Here is a 17,730-nt window from a genome sequence, read left to right as displayed (position 1 = left end):
CAGCAATATATTTTACTCCAAAATGGCTGTTTATAGTTTTTGTTTTAAAAATTGTAGGACAAATTATGAAACAGTTTGCTAAAGATGATTTTTGGTTTTACAATCATAATGAATATATTCCTGTATATAATTTGCAGGTTTATATACTAATTGGTATTTTTAATCCCAGAAAGATCCATTCTACTGCGTATCATAGCCCCATGAATTTAACTATGTGATTTCATTCATGTTCTGTGACTTCTGACCATCTTCTAGAAAGTCATGAAAACCCTTTTTGTCCTAACCATGTATGCTAACTCATACTATGGGTGTATATGCATATACTTAAAATAATTTTAATAGTTTTCCTTTTTTTTTAATGACTGTATTTTCTTAGTAGTATATTTCATTCATCCAGAATAGTGGATATTTGGTGTGGTGATGGTCTTATTGGAAGACAGTATGTTAGCAAAGAGAGCTTCACAGATGAATATTCATTATTTGTGATAACAGTTCAAGTTGCCATAGGTAGAATATAGCTGTAGTTCCCATGCTTGATCTATATGTCAGAGATCATCTTACTCTTCCTTATCAATCGCATTTTTATGGTAACACATTTTTATGGTTATATATTCTTGGATGGAAAGTATCTTCTATAAGATACTTATTTTCCTGTTTGTTTTCATTCCGGTGAGGCAATTGTTTGCGTGTAGCAAACTTAACTGCTTTGCATGGCAGACTTTTATCTTGTAATTTAGTCAGTCCTTTTTGAAGGTGGTGTTTGGCTGAGTGCTTTGAGTTGTGTGAAATCAGAATTGTGTCTATAGGCGAAGAGTATGTATTAGCAGGATGTATGTATGTGCATAATCTTTCTTTGATGTTACAGAAAAATGTACTTTTATGGGTAAACAGTCCGTGTCCTCTTTCTGAAAGCAACGTGTGCGTCCTCTTTGTCAGTTGATTTTGTCTAAACGCGCAATGTAGTGCCTATATAATACAAACAAAACATCTCCCCTCCTCCCCCCTTGAAAAAAAAAAACAGAAATGAAAGTTGCATGAAATAACATTTAGCATAATTATCTATCTATCTATCCTTATTACATACTTGCTTCAGATATTGTAGTTTTCAACAGATTTTTCCTAAGTTTGCATGTTGCAGACTTTTGCGTGTTCAATTCAAATGAAAAAGTTGCCTGTAGACATCAAGTTTTCCTGGTCACTATGTTAGATGATAAGAGAGCATGTAAAGAAATCTGAAACAGGTGGCAACTTTAAGTTCCGTTTGGATCATTTTGAAATTTCATTTTTTATTTTTTAGTGTGTTAAGCAAAATTTGTTATCTGATTCTTGTTAATTTTTTGAAGCAAACTTATGAATGAAATATCTTTGAAGAACAAGAGAGTTGCATAGCTGAACATGTCAATTCTGGCAGAAGTTTTTTAAAGGGAGCTAAGAAAACTCTTAACCTTAACTTGCTCTTAGCACAGTCTTCGACATGCCTTGCATACCCAAACAATCCTCTGCTTGCTTTCCATAAGGTTCAGATTGGTGTGCAGCAAGATGAAGTATACAAAGCAACTCCTTCAGATAGTTTCAGGCCATAAAGATTTTAAGGCAGGAGATAGAAATACAATCCTCTCTAGTTACAAAGTACTGTGACACACAGACAGTCTGAAAGGATAGTTTTAACAGTTATGGAAATGTGTTTTTTATTATTTTTGTTTGTTTTTTAAAAGTTCATGTGGGTTTCTGCTTCAGGCTTTGTTGAAGGAAGAAATGCAGACTTTTCATTGGAAAAATGTGTAATTTTAAAAAGCAGTTATCAGCTTCCTTTATGTCTCATTTCTAATTTTTAATGATGGGTTGAAATTAAATTAACTAGAACACAGTCAGCTGTTGTTTGTCTTGCTATAGATGTATTTTTTCCCAGTTGCACTGAAATTAGTTCAGAAAATCGCAGATTTATTTCAATAAAAGTAAAGAGGCAGCTATTAATTTCTTGCTGACGTCAAATGAGTTCTCTCCAGGTTTCTATCTCTTGCCCTGTTTGATTTTTACGTGACCTGCTAAACAGAATTATTTTGTGTCAAATAACACCTGCCTGAAGAAAACATCCTATTATTCTGTTAAACAAACAGAAAATTGCATATATTTCTTTCTTAAATATTTACAAATATTTAGTTTATACATAAGAGAACCTAGTTGTTATTGGTCACGAAGGTTACTCATCTATATTTGCATCAAACTTGCATCAGCACTTATTGTTATATTACCATGGTTATATTATTATTAAACTTTAGCTTGTACTTGGTTGCTAATCAAGAACAACTCTAGCTAGCAGTCCAGATGTTTAACAAAAATAACATAGCTTTGTTTTCTGTTCGAACTCAGCAGTTATTGTACTTTTCTTGAGCAGTAAGTTTTTGTCGTTGTTATTTTTATTTTTTTGTATCTGTGCAAGCAAATGTAATGCATTTGTCAGACAAATTTATAGGGCTTGAGTCTTCTCTAGTTGTATTTTCATGGCAAGGTGAATGTTACTACAATGAAGTACTAAAGATGGATCATCAGAACTAGAGAGGACATATTTTCAACCTAATCATCGTACACTTTTTTTAATGCTCAATTTGCCTTGAGTTTTTATTTCATGTTTATATAACAGTATTATGTACTGAAACCAAAGTGATTTCTGCTAATACGGCTCTGTCAGTGAGTTATTTTTTTTCAACTTTTGGTAATTCAGAACCTTCATTTTGTTAACTCTCAGTGCAACCAGGAAAGAATAAATGGGATTGCTATTAATTTTTAGCACTTATTCAGGTTTGGTTTGGACAACCTGTGTGACCTCTGTTAAAGCATGTCATGTCTTTTTAAAGTGTAATGTTAATAGCTGCTTCCTCTTTTTTTTTTTGACCATTTTTTTTGTACAGTGTATCATCAAAATTTGCTGTCTTTGTGCTAAGCAGTGGCCCATACTGTGAATGACATCCAAGAGAAATATCTAGAAGATGGATATAATAGAAATAATAAATAATATTTAACTCAAGAGTCAGATGGAGACTTTTTCTCCTTACTGTTCAAAACTCAGACAATATGAGATTTTAAATTTTTATTTTATTTTTTTGATTTTTTCCCTAGAAAGTTCAAGGAAAAAGACACTTAGAGCTGCCACTAGCTATGTCTTTTGACCTGATAGTAAAAAACATTACTAGTGGGTAGGCCAGGCAGAGGATGGATGTGCTCAATGTGTACAAAGGAAATAGGGACCCTTGGAAAGAGAGTGTTCACAAATATATGAGAAGTGACTGAAGAGTTACAGAAATTGTCTGAAATACTTGCTGTTTCTAGGGAACATCATCTCTTTATGCAAATATTTAATAAGTGAAAATGCTCTTATTTAGAAGATGGTTATGTTTTTAATTGCAAAGGTTCATTTTCACTTTTGAACTCTGTATAGTTGCTCTAATTTTTTTTCTTAAAGATATTTTACAAGGCAGACCAAAGACATTTTCAAAATCATTTCTCCTAATTGCCTTGAATTCAAAAAAAGTAACAGGAAAATCAAGAAGATGACTTTTTAGGTATGGATTTGATTAAATAATTATGAATATAATCTTTAATAAGAAAAAGATAAATTCTGCACTAATGGGAATATAATGAAAATATTATCTGATGAATGGTCTCTATAATTTGATAAAAGAAAAAATGACATAAAAGGAAGACTAGTTAGTGTTTGGGATGTTTGAATGGAAGTAGACCTGAGAGAGTAATTTGGTAATAGATGGACTGTGGACAAACTCCTTAAGAAAGCAATTTGCAGTGGAACAGTTTAACAGACAACCAAACAGAGATAGTGATGTCTACCTGGACAGGAGAAATTGGGCAGAGATTTGAAGATGACACCAGTCTTGATCCCAGAGGCTTTGTGATTCTGAGGGGACAAATAATAGACATCTACAGAAGCAGTGAAGAGAGGGAGAAGGAAGTATTTGGATAAAGTTACTCATCACTTCAACTCCTGTTAATTGGTAATGCTCTGTTGAATTCCTTCACATCAGTGGAAGATGGTCTGCTGAGTTCGTCTTTCATGATAAGTTTGAGTTGGCAGGGTTGGCAGGGAGATTTGAGGTTAAAAACTCAGAAAAAATAGAAATGAAAGACTGAAGGTATAGATCCTGAACTCTTGCCTATATCTCGACTCACTGAGTTGTGATGGCAGCTTAGGGAAGATGAATTGACTTAAAAAAAAAAAAAAAAAGTCAAACAGAAAAAAAATTGAGTCTTAAACAGAACAGGAAAGGAGAGAAGAAATGCACCAAAAGGTGTAGGAAGGCATGAAATAAGAAAAGATTGTATTCTATCAATACTGTATATTTTTGACTTTATACTTTAAATGTTAACATATTTCAGTGCTTTTTAGTCTCCTCTGTTGTATTTACATGCAGAAAACATCAGATATGCTGAAAGTTTGTTAATTGATTGATGTTAAATTTATATGATTGCATTTATACAGTGTTTAAAGAACTTAAAAAGCCTATACAAATTTAGGAGAATAGTGAAACAAATTATTTCTGTTTTCTTAGATAGTTTTATTTCTTTGTATAAAAATATAGATCAGTAAGCAGATGTATGTCATATAAATGTGTATTGGTCATATATTTCCCAAAGGGTTGTAACAGGGCATTATAGTCTTCAGATTGGTTTTAATGTAAAAATAAATAATTAAATTGAGCTCTTTTTTATTTAAAGCTGTCTTTTGGGGAGATATTGCCTTAGATGATGAAGACTTAAAAATCTTTCAAATTGACAGGACAATTGACCTTACGCAGCACTCCAACGAAAGACTTGGCCATAACACAGGTATGATATTTCAGACTTGCTTTTAACTTATTTTTCTCTTATTTACTTATGCATATAAGTTCACCTCTGGTTTTAAGTGCAGAAAGTCAGTAAAACTTTATGGATAATGTTAGTTTACAGTTAAAAAAAATGTTCAACAAGTACTACAAACTTGTTTAAGTGAAGCGAAGGGAAAAGCTCAAATTTATTTTATTTTTTCTGTATTTCTGATTAAAACAAATAAACAGAAACGAAAACAAACAACAACAAAAAACCTTGTACAGCCAAAGAGCAGAAGCTGGGAGGAACCTCTCTGCCAGTCCTCTCTGCAGGTGGTCATGTGGGAAAGGAAGCTGTACAAAGCATTGCTTTCAGCTCTGCAAGTTCTCGATAGCAGAGTTGAGATGCCCTGTGGAGAAAACAGGGAATCCTGGAGGCGAGACTGGGATTCTTGAATTGCAACACCTCCTTTTGCTCTTTTTTTTTCCTGTTGTTGTTGTTTAATCCAGATCTGCACATCAATCTAGAAGATGCACAAGAATATTTTTATCCTTGCTAGAATTTGAATTAGAATGTAAATTTGTCACATACTGTGCATTAGTTCTAGACACTGAAACAAAGGCAATTGGTTTTTGAGACAGGTAGATAAAGAGATATTATTCCTGTGTAAATATATATGTATACGTGTGTGTGAAAACATAGTCCATGTGTAAATGGATATCTACTTAGTGTCTAAAAATATTCATGCTTTCAGGCTGTGATTTGTAAACTCATGACTGCGAATGTGTAAACTTTCAGGATATGGTACCAAAAAAATTCTAGTGGGAAGGTGTGAAAGAGAATATTTATGCATAGTAGAAAATGCATAAATGCATTTCTGAAGTTTATTTTCTATTAAGCATGGTGTATTTGTTGCTGAACTCAGCTAATATTAACTTGATGATTCCTAGTAAGTGAAAATAAGGATCATTTTAAGGAATGACCAGAAATTATTTTTTTCAGACAAAAGCATTTTGTAGTTTAATCTTTCACTATTGATAAATAAATATACATGATGTATTTTCACTCTTTCTTGTAGTTAGAGTATGTGATTAGACTGTTGTTATAATAACTTGAAAATTTATTTTATCTCCCTTTGAAACCACTCATTTATTTCAGCTAGGATCATCTCTGATCTTGTCTAGATTAAGGCTGAATATTAAAAAGTCATTAGAGCCAGGGGTTTCCTTCTCCCACTTCACCTCAAACAAATATTTCTAATTGACAATTTGAAGTATTACAGGCCCCATTTTTGCAGACAACGTAGACAGCAAGGTCCTTAAAATGGATGCAGTCAAGTGATTTCTTTGGCCTGCCGACTTTCCTTTTTATTTTTCTATTCTTTTCTTTTAACTGAAAAAATATTTTTTTTTCAATTGCCACAGGAAGAATATAGATTTTTAAGCTTTTTTTTTTCAGCTATATTTATGTATTCTATTATTTGACTTTCTTTCCTTATCTGTCTTGAGGTGCATTATCTGCATGTTACAGTATCCTATTAAGGATATTGACTCATCCTACTGGTGATTACTAATGCATTTGGTTCATATTTGTCTACCCTTATTGCACAAGGGGAATTAATACAACTGAGATAATCAATAGAAATGGATTTTGGAGAACTTTCTGCTGAAGTTAATGTTTTGGTACTGGTTCTCAATGAATGCTCTACAGTTTTGATTTTTCTAAAACAGAGTTGAAGAAGTCTTGTTTTAAGGTTCACATATGTATTTTTTTCCTAAGTTTATCACATTTTGATATATAAGTTGGCCAGTTTTTGCAAACTGCACAGTATAGTGTGCTTTTTTTTTTCCCTTTAATTCTCAATAGAAGAAATTACCAACAACTAGCTAATTAATATTAGGTAACAACTGGAAAACGAAGGTAAAATGGTGGTTCAATAGAAAACAAATTAATAGGTTACCTTCCTTACAAATACAGTGAAAAATATGTGATTGATTTCTGAGCACTTTATGCTCCTGCTTTGTTGTTCTGCTGTTGACCTTCAAAAATATAGGTAACGTCAGGTAGAAAGGTTAAGTACATGGATATAAACTATCCATGTTGCATTTTTCACTGGAATGACTAATTTAAAGTAGTGAGCTCACACGCTCTGATTCACATTTTGTGACTGCTTGTTTTGGTGAGGATTATCAGCATGGATTTGCAGGACCAGATACTTTGTGAGCTTCTCAGTATGGCTCTGTCATTTTTTGTTGTTTTATCCAACACTGCACAAAATAATTGTAAATAAAAAAAACAAACAGCAAAAGTGATAAAATTGCTGTGTGTGAACGCAAATTGCCAAGAGTATCCTCCTGCTCCTACCTGAAGCATGTTGAAGAAGATGCAGCAAAAGAGATTTATTTCTTTTTAAACAATTTTTTCAGACTTTGGTTTGGCAAAGCTGTAGGGTATTCATATAGGCCAGATTAGTTAAGTGAAATACTTTTTCTTCTTTAGTTTTTCATGAAATGGATTACACAGGCTGTTTCATTCAGTAAATAATGTTTTTGTTTGTTTGCTTTTTTGTTTTGTATTCTTGTTATGTCTGTTAAAGTTGCTGGGTTTTAGGGATATTTCTTTTATATGGTTTTTTGAATCTTTAGCTCTCTGCCTTTTTATGATATAAATGTTAGCATCAGAGACATTTACATTAATAATGATTGATACAAGAAATGGAATTATTATAGTCTCTGTAGTGTATATTATAGTTAACCATATAACTTGTTGGGAAGGAATGTGTTGAACTATTACCTCATCTATCTAAAATGTTTTAAAAAATTTGGAAAATTTTTCTCAAGGGAACAAGCAACTATGTGACAGTGTAATCCAAATAATTAGGCACATTGTTACTCATTGAGCAGCCACATGAACTCGCCTTATATGGAATGATTTCAAGTTGCAATTTAGTAAATATATTTTCCACATATATATTGAAAGTTTTTATGGGAGATTGGGAAAGGTCTTTTCTGTGGTGGTTGGAGGTTTCAGTGTCCTTTCATTTCTATTTTACTTTTGCTGTTGTACAAGTAATTTGAAAATTCTGTTGTCCTATGACAGATATTGCATCTTAAAATGTAACTTACTACAAACTTCTAAAAATCACAAAATCTTCTTAACAATTCTGATGATTTACTGGTTAATGTGGTGTTATCAATATTCTTATTTGAGGCTTACTGTTTTTTTCAAAGCCACTTGTAACCACAAAAGAATCAGACGTGAAGGCAGTATGTTTCATGCATTAAATGTACACACTAAACCTGGAAACGTGCTACATTTCTGAAAAAAAAAAAACAGGATACATGTTAGAATCAACAATTTACTAGCTTAATTTTTCTTGTTCATTGATTGCTAAAATAACAGATATATATGCCTGTGAGGCCTTATTGCAATACACACCAGTATGTGATGTTTCAAAGCCTTCAGAGTGTGTTGCATATTCATTTGCATGTTGACAAACAAGCTAAAACTTTCATGCTAAAATCAGCCACAATAAATATTTATCATTTTTGTTGCTGTTGTTTGTTTTGTTTTGTTTCTGTTTTGTGTTGTTTCTGGTGAAACTTTAGATGTTTCCTTTCACTCTTTCTCTTCCCCTGAAATGCCTTGATAGTGGCATGCATTCAGGAAGTTTTTGTGAGACTAGGACTTTTAGCTGTCAATCAATATAGCTCAGAGGATGTCAAGGTCACCGAGAAGAAAAAGACATCAAATAATAATTAAATGATGTAATTGTCATGACTTGTCTGAATAACAAAGACATGCTGGCTTACATTCTGGAATGCATATTAGAAAAATTTTCAGCTAAAAATGTCTTTTTGTTTCATTGTCAAGAATACTTGAAGAATTTGTATGCGAGTCATTGAAGCATGTTAAACTTCCTTAAAGACACATTGCAGTTCTTACAGGATATTTCCTAATCTCAAATGGTTATATAATTGCTGTAAGTGTAGGATTCCATGTTCTTATTTTTTTGTAATATTTTTTTCTTTTATTTTTAAAGGTGGCTTTGGAGAGCATGGAATGTCAAAAAAACGAGGTGCCCTCTATCAGCTCATAGACAGGATACGAAGATTTGGCTCGGGTATTTTCACTGTTTAAATTAGCAGGTTACCTGACGTGATAATAATTTTTTAAATATATATATATATATTTAATATTTTAAAGCCTCACTGTATTACTATTGGCATAAACAAACTTTAAATAGTACAAGAATAGTAATGAAGAGATTAGCTCTTCATTGTGTTTCTTAGAGGTCCATTTCGAGTATCAGATCTGGAAGCGAAAATATGTATTTTTGCATCTCATATTAAAAATTCCTTAGCTGCTTAGTATATTAATCTTCACATTTATAAGTTTAAATGATATCAATACAATGTCTGCTCAGTACAGGTAGGCTATGCTGCATAGCTGCTAATTTCGTTGTATTTTTTCTGGATCCAGGTGGGGCATTGTGATGGGTCACACAGCATTTGAAGCACTTATGTTGTGTTATGCTGAACAAACACATCATACTTCCGTCAGTATGAATGTAGTTGAATTCAGCATGCGAAGTCAGTGAAATCATTTATACTGGTCAAGTTCATTCACCATATTTGGTGTGAGGAGATGTCAATTTAATGTCATGATACCTCAACCTCAAAAAGGAAAATATGTAAAACTGTAACTGCCTTTGCAGTTGTGTTCTGATATATAAACTTAATTCTTTATATGATATTTTAGTATTGCATAAATGCTTGTCATCTTTTATAAGAATTTGGAAGAAATTTCTTACTACTTGTAGTTCAAAAGAAAATTGATAAGAATTTTAAATCATAAAACATTTATCTTAATGTGTCAGATGACTCAGTAATGATTTTTCTTCTGCTGAAGTTTCTATCTGTGTTGTAAACTGTTGTGAAATTCTCATTTACATACTTATTTAATGCAAGGGTAAGTTATTTGTTTTACCTGTGTGCATGTGTTTTTTTTTTACCCTGCTACTTTCTATATAATTTCTGATATAAATTATATGTTGTGTTAATTGTTATAAAGTTAGACTTTTCTCATGCATGAAGAACTTTCTCCCTATGCTCTATATGCTGTAACTTCTTCCCTTTTTCCTTCGGCTGCTCCCAGCCTTGGAACTATTCCAAGGCACTGTACCTTGATCCTGCCCTGGAGTCCTCCGTGGTCCTTACAGTGCAGCCTGATGTACCCAGTAACACTTAAGTGGAACTGGTATCACAGAGGGAAGGTGTACTGTTTCATGAGGAGCAACAATTCAACCCCACTGAGTAGGGCTTGTTGGCTGCCTTTCAAGTGATCCATTTTAATCAGCTTCCCTCATGTCCATACTGACTTTAAAATTGCTTCAGAAGACATCTATACTTATTAAGGTGTTCAAGTCCTTGTATAGCTATTCTGATCCTCTTCTGTTGTCATTAGAAGTTTCAGATGATTTGAGAAAGATTAACCTGTAATGGGAAGGATGGTGGATAATCTCAAAATAGTACTCATTTTTTTGGTCTTCCAAATTCCAACCATGAGTAATACTTATCGATAGGATTCGAAAAGCTCATTTGTGAAAAATGTGTATGGGCTTCCTGCAGTGTTGTATGGTTATTATAAAACTGGAAGTCACATTTTCATCTGAAAATGTTGTGTCTACTGGTAATAGCCACAGGTAATGGAGATCAGAGGTGGAAATGACCTCTGACTTTTTCCATGTGTTTGCAACCTGCTTTGCAAATAATTTATCTATTTTTTCCTGATAATTCATGATAATAAAAGCCAATCTAATACTTTAAGGACCTCTTCCTGTCCATTGCTCTAAGGCTGGTTATGCTCTTTATTTTTCCAGATCCTGGAATAAAAATGAAAGGGACAGTAAATGTCGTGATTACTTTGGATCTGTTCAAAGCCATTTCTTCCTTGCTGGAAAATTTACTTTTTTTTTTTTAAGGATTTTTCTTTTTTACTAAATGAGAAAATTTGGATGTAATTATGCTGACAATGTGTCTAAATTGATCAGTTTATGTGCACATTGTTACTGTACAAAAAATGAAGATTTAGCCTCTCCATTTCAAGCATTTCCAAGAAATCAGTAACGATAGACCATTGCATAACAGCAGCATCCAAGGACATAGAGAAATAATCTGACTTTGACTTTCTAGGCAACAAAGGTTCCCTCTCTCCCTCTCTCCCTCTCTCCCTCTCTCCCTCTCTCCCTCTCTCCCTCTCTCCCTCTCTCCCTCTCTCCCTCTCTCCCTCTCTCCCTCTCTCCCTCTCTCCCTCTCTCCCTCTCTCCCTCTCTCCCTCTCTCCCTCTCTCCCTCTCTCCCTCTCTCCCTCTCTCCCTCTCTCCCTCTCTCCCTCTCTCCCTCTCTCCCTCTCTCCCTCTCTCCCTCTCTCCCTCTCTCCCTCTCTCCCTCTCTCCCTCTCTCCCTCTCTCCCTCTCTCCCTCTCTCCCTCTCTCCCTCTCTCCCTCTCTCCCTCTCTCCCTCTCTCCCTCTCTCCCTCTCTCCCTCCCTCCCTCCCTCCCTCTCTCTCTTTCTCTCTCCCTTTCTCTCTTATTCAGTGTTTTAATTATCATTACAGGCTTTGAGCAAAATAATACATCTAAAGGAAGGACTACTGCAAAATTCTCAGGGAAAAATGAGAAGAACCGATTTCCCAGAGCTGCCACATCACGAACAGAAAGAATATGGCCAGGGGGTGTCATCCCATATGTAATAGGTGGAAATTTCACTGGTAAGCTTTGTTCTTTCTATAAAGAGAAAGAATATGATTTTTTTAAAAAATATATTTTATTTTAAAGGAAGTCATACTATGGAAATCAATAGAAAGATTTCTGTTGGATCAGGCCTGCAGTATGTCTGTTTTGAAAACATTAGTCACACTTAAAAAAAAAAAAAATTATTCCCAAAGGCAAGCTATGTAATAAAACTATACAAGTATGTTATAGAGAGGGAAGGCTGTTTGTCTCTCTAATTTTACATGTTTGTTTTCTAGAGCCTAATTAACAATGTTATGAAAGCTGGTTTTTATATATATATATAAAGTAGGATATTAAGTTTAAGAATAAAACAGATTTAACTGGTGTAACGTATTCTACTAAACTGATTTGACTCAACAAACTGATTCAGATGTGTTTTGTAATTGCTCAGTTTGGTTTTCAGATGGGTACACAAACATTATATATAACAAAAGAAAAGACTGACATCAATACATATAATTCTTAGTAGAAAACTGTAGAAAAAAAATAAAACATTTGCTTTCCCTGAAAAATGTAAATGCATCAGAATCAGTGTGGAGGTAAGAGGTAATATAAAGCAAAAAGAGAGAAAAGGAAAATGGATGAGAAAATATATGCAGTAACATCTTATTATGCACAATAATACAGGAAGCCAAAAGAAACATGCAAGTCCTCATACATTGTATGCATATGTATACAGAGAAACCAGAGACCTTCTTTCCAAACCAACTGCTACAGTAAAATTTTATGTGTGGGTATTTGCACAGTATGTGACCTTTGCTTTAGGATTACCAATTTTTGTAATAATGGTAGTAAACTTAATAAAAAATGTACCTGTAAAACATTTTACCTTTTTCATAATAAAAGATAAATCCTAAAGGTTGTCAAACATTGCTTAAAGATAAAAGAAAAGGGCAACACAGGATGAAATAGCCTTTAACTCTTAGGATCCTGACATGATTTGAACTCACTATTTTTGTAAAATTCTAGATCTTGTTGTCTTTTTTTTTTTTTTTAATTTAAAACTTTTTCCGAATTTCATTTTCTGAAAGGTCTGAATGTAAAGTGGATATTGATCACTGCTCATTATAAAATTCAGATGCCTTGGTTGGTGTGCCTGTTTATATGGCTTCGGATAAATTGGTCTCCAGGTTTGAAGTCTATAGGAATTTATCAATTCCTTTATCTTTCTGGCTAGATAGATAGGAACTAGGGATTTATTTATTTATTTATTTATTTTTAAATTGTTGTCCACTTGGTAATTTAATGTGGGAAAATTCTCAGTAAATATTATGCTAATGCAGGCATATAAGCAACACTAGATTTCTTCTGTTGTCTTCCTCTAGTGTAACATAGCTGTGCTTTTTATTGCAGATTTTATGTTTTCTAGAGTGTTTCAGGCAGTAGCGTTCCCCTTGCAGGCAGATATGTTATGGCAAACTGGTGGTCCGAATATCCCTTTAATTGGAGGTTGGCAGTATATGGGACTGCTGGGACACACAACTTATGATCTAGTAACTCCCTGCAGGCTTATATTCTTAATATTAAAATCTGGTTTTAAGGAACAAGAAGCAGTTAGAAAAATGTCTTATTTCATGTCATGCCATTCTTTCAGGTACCCAGCGTGCCATGTTCAAACAGGCTATGCGGCACTGGGAGAAGTACACGTGTGTTACATTTATTGAACGAAGTGATGAAGAAAGTTATATTGTATTTACATATAGGCCATGTGGGTAAGTGCATATGCACGTTAACCAATACACTTTCGGTGTTTGGCCATGTTTCTCAGCTTTGCATTTATAAGTGAATATATATACTTCACAGGAAAGTGAATAGACAAGTTACTGCGTTTAAATGATATATTTGTTCTGTGTGGCTGTAGATTAATTGAAAGCAGTTACTGTAGCTTTTTGAAGTTATGCCTTTCAGATATTTTTAGATAAAACTATCTTGCTAGCTATATGTAGAAGAGATTTTTGTTTGGCTTTCCATCATACTTTTTTCATATCTTGTTCTAAAGTTGTTTCAGGCTTATTGTTTATTTCTTTGTTTATTTGTAGCTTTTCCGCATATCACATGTTCACTGATGAATTAACTATGAACATTTATTACTTTTTCTTTTTCCAGCTTAATTGTACTTAATTGTAATTTTAACTCTTCTGTTGTATTGACCGTCCTTGCCCAGATTTGTTCAATCCATACATTCATGACCTTTTTGCACATTCCTTCTTCTGTGTCATTGGTGTGTAAAAACGAACAAACCATGTTATATCATTCATTAGTGTAGCTTTGCAGCAATCAGTGCTTTCCATCTTCCAATATTGCTGCTCACAAATGCCTAAGTCAACTCTATTTGTTTATTGCACTCAGAAATCTTAAATTAATACAGTGGTCAGTGAGCTGCCCGTAGGCACCATTTTTGTTTTTCAAGTTTCCCAAACTCACTACCTGGGGAAATAAAATATTTCTGATAGTCAACTTGTGTTCGGGATGTAGGCTCCAAAGTGAACAGCTGTCTACCTTGCTGACTTTGTGATCAATGAGCACTTTGCCTGCCTACTTTCTAATTTTTATGGTATAAGGTCATAAAAAAAAGTTTTGACGTCTCCTTACATTGCAGGTATGATCCTGAATGTGCTTTATTATAGCCCATAAGATTACATGTAGACTTGTCTGCTTAAAACACCCCTGACATTTTTCTTAAGGCGCAGAACAACGTAATAAAATCCACCCCTAGGCTTTTTTTTTTTTTTTTTTGAGAAAGACATCACCTTTGCCTTGGCAGGTCTCTGAGCCGTAGACCTTTGCAATCAGGGAGCATACTCTGGGAGAGTGCTTGTGAACTTGCTTTTCATGTTCTTGTACTCACATAGGGCTGCTGTAGACCCCTGTTACAAACAGTGCCAAATTAAATGGTCTTCTGTTCTCAACTAGCATGTCTATTCTTCCTTAGTTAACAATGCAACTCGTAAGATAAATTTTGGGGATACTGACATATGGCTGGAAGAGAAATGCGAAGCAAAGAATAATAATGAAGGTCGCCTACTCTTGGAGATGTAGAAAGTAATGTGAATTTAAACAGAAGAGTGTGAGAGATAAATGGTCACAGACACTTTAGGAAGAGAAGTATGGGGATATCTACAGAGACCCCAGTGTCATGAAAAGAAAATTCCACAGCTTCAAAGTGTCCAGAGCCAAACTGCAGAAAACCTCCACATCCAAAGCGCTGTCCCTTAGGTTGGCTGATGCTTCACGAGATCAAGTCACTTCAGGGTGAAGGCTGGATTATAACCGATTTAAAATAGAAGGTTGGAATATACTCAGCATCTACTTTCAAAGTTGCCATTATCCTTTACAGTTAATGGTGTTTTAATGGTGGATACTTCACAAATAACAAAAACCTGATGAAGGCTGTAAACATTTTAGTATTAAGAACAAGGGAAAGTGTGGCTGTGAGCAGTCTGCCAGTGATGAAAAAGCCAGGCTAAGCAGAATGGGCAGTTGAATGACTTTCTTGGGCTCTGAATCCATAAGCCATTTTAGGAAGTGCCAGATAAATAAGAGCATATCTTCTCTGGGTGAATGGGAACTACTACGCACTCACCAGTTGTATACAATGCTGATGCAGGATTTTCCATGGAAATAGCACAGACAAAAGTGACACCAAACCATCTGCAAACACTTTCTGCCACATGGCTAGTCACACTGAAATTAATCTCGGTTCTTTCCCATAGGACCCTGCTGTGTTGGTTTGTTAGCACATTGTGTCATTATTGTTTGCAGTACCATGACAGTTAACATTCACAGATGAGGGAAACTTTATTGTACTTAGCACTGTCCGAAATAAAAACTAAATGATAAACCCTGCCACAAAGAGCACCTAGTCAAAACATAACACATTTAATGAAACACAAAGTGGATACAGCCATATATACGGAAATTCAGGTGGCAGTATCTGCAGACGTCTCATATGACAGTATTAGCACACTAGCAAGTGAAGTGTTATTAAGCTTGTGTAAACATTAAGGTTATTTTGAAGGAGTATAATGCTCCTTCTTGCAGCAGTTCATGGGAAGCTCTTCCTAGAGGGCAGTGATGAAAAAAGCATATTTGAAATATAGCAGCTGGTTATCAGAGATAGCAACATGAGCTCACTACAGTTGAGAATTTGCATATCAACAATGGACGAGAGAAAAGTCTAGATTATCATAGACCCTTAGGACTGCAAAGGCTCTCAGATGGACGCCCAAGTATCCTTAAGATGGAAGTAGCTATACCTATGACATTGCTGATATATGCTTGTCTAACTTGTTTCAAAAAACCTGCAGAGTAAATACTTCACAGCCTGTTCAGAAATATATTGCTACAAGTATCCTTAATAAAAGAAATTTAGGAAGTTGGGGGCAGTATTTTTGTACTGGGTATGGCTGGGATGGAGTTGACTTTCCCTGCAGCAGCCCATACAGTGCTGTGCTCTGTACTTGTAGCTAGAACGGCATTGGTATCACACCAGTGCTTTGTCTATTGCTGAGCAATACTGACACAGCATCAGGACTTCCTCCAACCCCCTCAAGAGCCAGCAGGGTAGGGGTGGGCAAGAGATGGGGAGAGGGACATCATTAGGGCAGCTGACCTAAACCATCCAAAGGGATATTCTGTACCATATGATGTCACACTCAGAAATAAAAGGTGGGAAAGGGGAAGGAGAGGGAGGGCTCTCGTTATGAAAACTTCCATCCTCCCAAACCACCGCTATGTGTATTGAGACCCTGATTCCCAGGATGTGGCCAAACATCACTCGTTGCTGGGAATTAGAGAGTAATTTCTTTTCTCTCTTTGTGCTTCCACATGGCCTTTGCTTGTTTATTTTTTCCCCTCTTCCTTTTCCCTTTAATTAAGGGAAATTAATTAAAGGGAACCTTTTTGTAATTACTGATAGTTGTATCCATTAGCTGCAGATATGAAAATAAGAATACTGTATTAAGTGATTAGTGTTGGTGATTCTTCTACCAAGGCAGTGTATATTGGAGTTAATATATCTTAAATCAACTTTTATGCAGCTAGCTGATTAGGGGCAGGTAAAACTCTATACAGTAAACAGGTTCAAAATACTCTTTGTTCACTACTTCTTCTCAATGCTTATGTTTCCTCCTATCAGATAGAAAGTGCCTGAAGACACAGTCAGTGTATTTATCTGTTTGCAAAGCTATGATAAAGGGGTCAGCAAAGTGGAATGGCCTCTAGTCAGATGCTCTTAATTATTTCTAAGTAAAAGATCAAGCTTCTTTTTATATAGCGAGACAGAAAAAGAACAATTAGTCATATTGCTCTGGTATTTCAGCATGCCTTTGATCTGACTTTGTGGTAATTTTTGTTCTCTACCAAAAGACTTAAGTACTTCTTATGACAAACTTTAGATGACTTATTACAATCACTGCTGTATCCTCCTGTTTGGGTATTTGCAAAGCTGTCTGAGATTCCAAAAAATCAAATCTCTTTCATGTGCTTCTCCAGACATTGTAGGCTGAACAGCTTCTGAATGTTTAAACGTTTTTTGAAGTTGCAAGTATATTAAATAGACATTACAGGCAAGTTCTTAAAGCTGGTGAAATAGATATATTCATTGTCCAAGGTATACTTCTGCAGCATTCTTTAGCTTGAAGAAGGATTACCTGTTCTAAAAGGTGCACAATCACTTTTATGGAATGAGAAGAAAGAGTTCTACTAAATAATCTTTGGCATTAGGGCTGGTTCATGCTCTCCAGTGGTTATTAACTCTAGCAGCTGGCACTCTTCCTGCCCACAGTAGTCAACACAGCTTCTCTGCAGGTAGTGGCATGGTTTGCAGGTTGGCTGATAGTTACCAATTCAGCTGCCATGGCCCATTAACATAAACTGAAACGAGGGGTTAATACATTGGGATGGGAAACTGTTAACTGAGGAATGGACTCAACTGGCTGTTTGTAATACTGGCACAGTTGTCTCCATTGAGCAGATGAAGAAGCAGTAGCCACCTCTGCTTTCATACAGATCCTCTCAGGACAGTGAATTAGAACATTTAGTAACATGCACTGTATTGATCCCTGACATCAAGCTGGGTCATAGCCAATATCTACTTTGGAATGAGTTATTTTGTGA

The 17,730-nt window shown here is 34.9% G+C and overlaps 1 protein-coding gene and 1 long non-coding RNA gene across 16 annotated transcripts in view; one reads left to right on the top strand and one right to left on the bottom strand.

Moving 5' to 3' along the window:
* Positions 1-17,730, top strand: part of TLL1 (tolloid like 1) — a 161,543-nt gene that overhangs the window by 74,243 nt on the left and 69,570 nt on the right. For 11 of the 15 annotated variants that reach the window (XR_014583539.1, XM_083834090.1, XM_083834079.1 and 8 more), the window contains 4 exons: positions 4,729-4,839; positions 8,861-8,941; positions 11,436-11,588; positions 13,208-13,325. Coding sequence is in view for 14 of the 15 variants with exons in the window: in XM_083834083.1 (XP_083690209.1) it covers positions 4,729-4,839; positions 8,861-8,941; positions 11,436-11,588; positions 13,208-13,325 (463 nt within the window). In the remaining variant the exon portion in view is untranslated. The remainder of the gene's footprint in view (positions 1-4,728; positions 4,840-8,860; positions 8,942-11,435; positions 11,589-13,207; positions 13,326-17,730) is intronic. The other 4 variants (XM_083834080.1, XM_083834088.1, XM_083834081.1 and 1 more) reach the window with 1 other exon arrangement.
* LOC310898701 overlaps positions 1-17,730 on the bottom strand; it is a 37,507-nt gene that overhangs the window by 15,696 nt on the left and 4,081 nt on the right. The window lies entirely within an intron of this gene.

This window comes from Anser anser (assembly GCF_964211835.1).
Source record: "Anser anser genome assembly, chromosome: 4".
Taxonomy (NCBI): Eukaryota; Metazoa; Chordata; class Aves; order Anseriformes; family Anatidae; genus Anser; species Anser anser.
The sequence above is the reverse complement of the archived record's forward strand: the minus strand, read 5'-3'. Positions and strand labels throughout refer to the sequence as shown.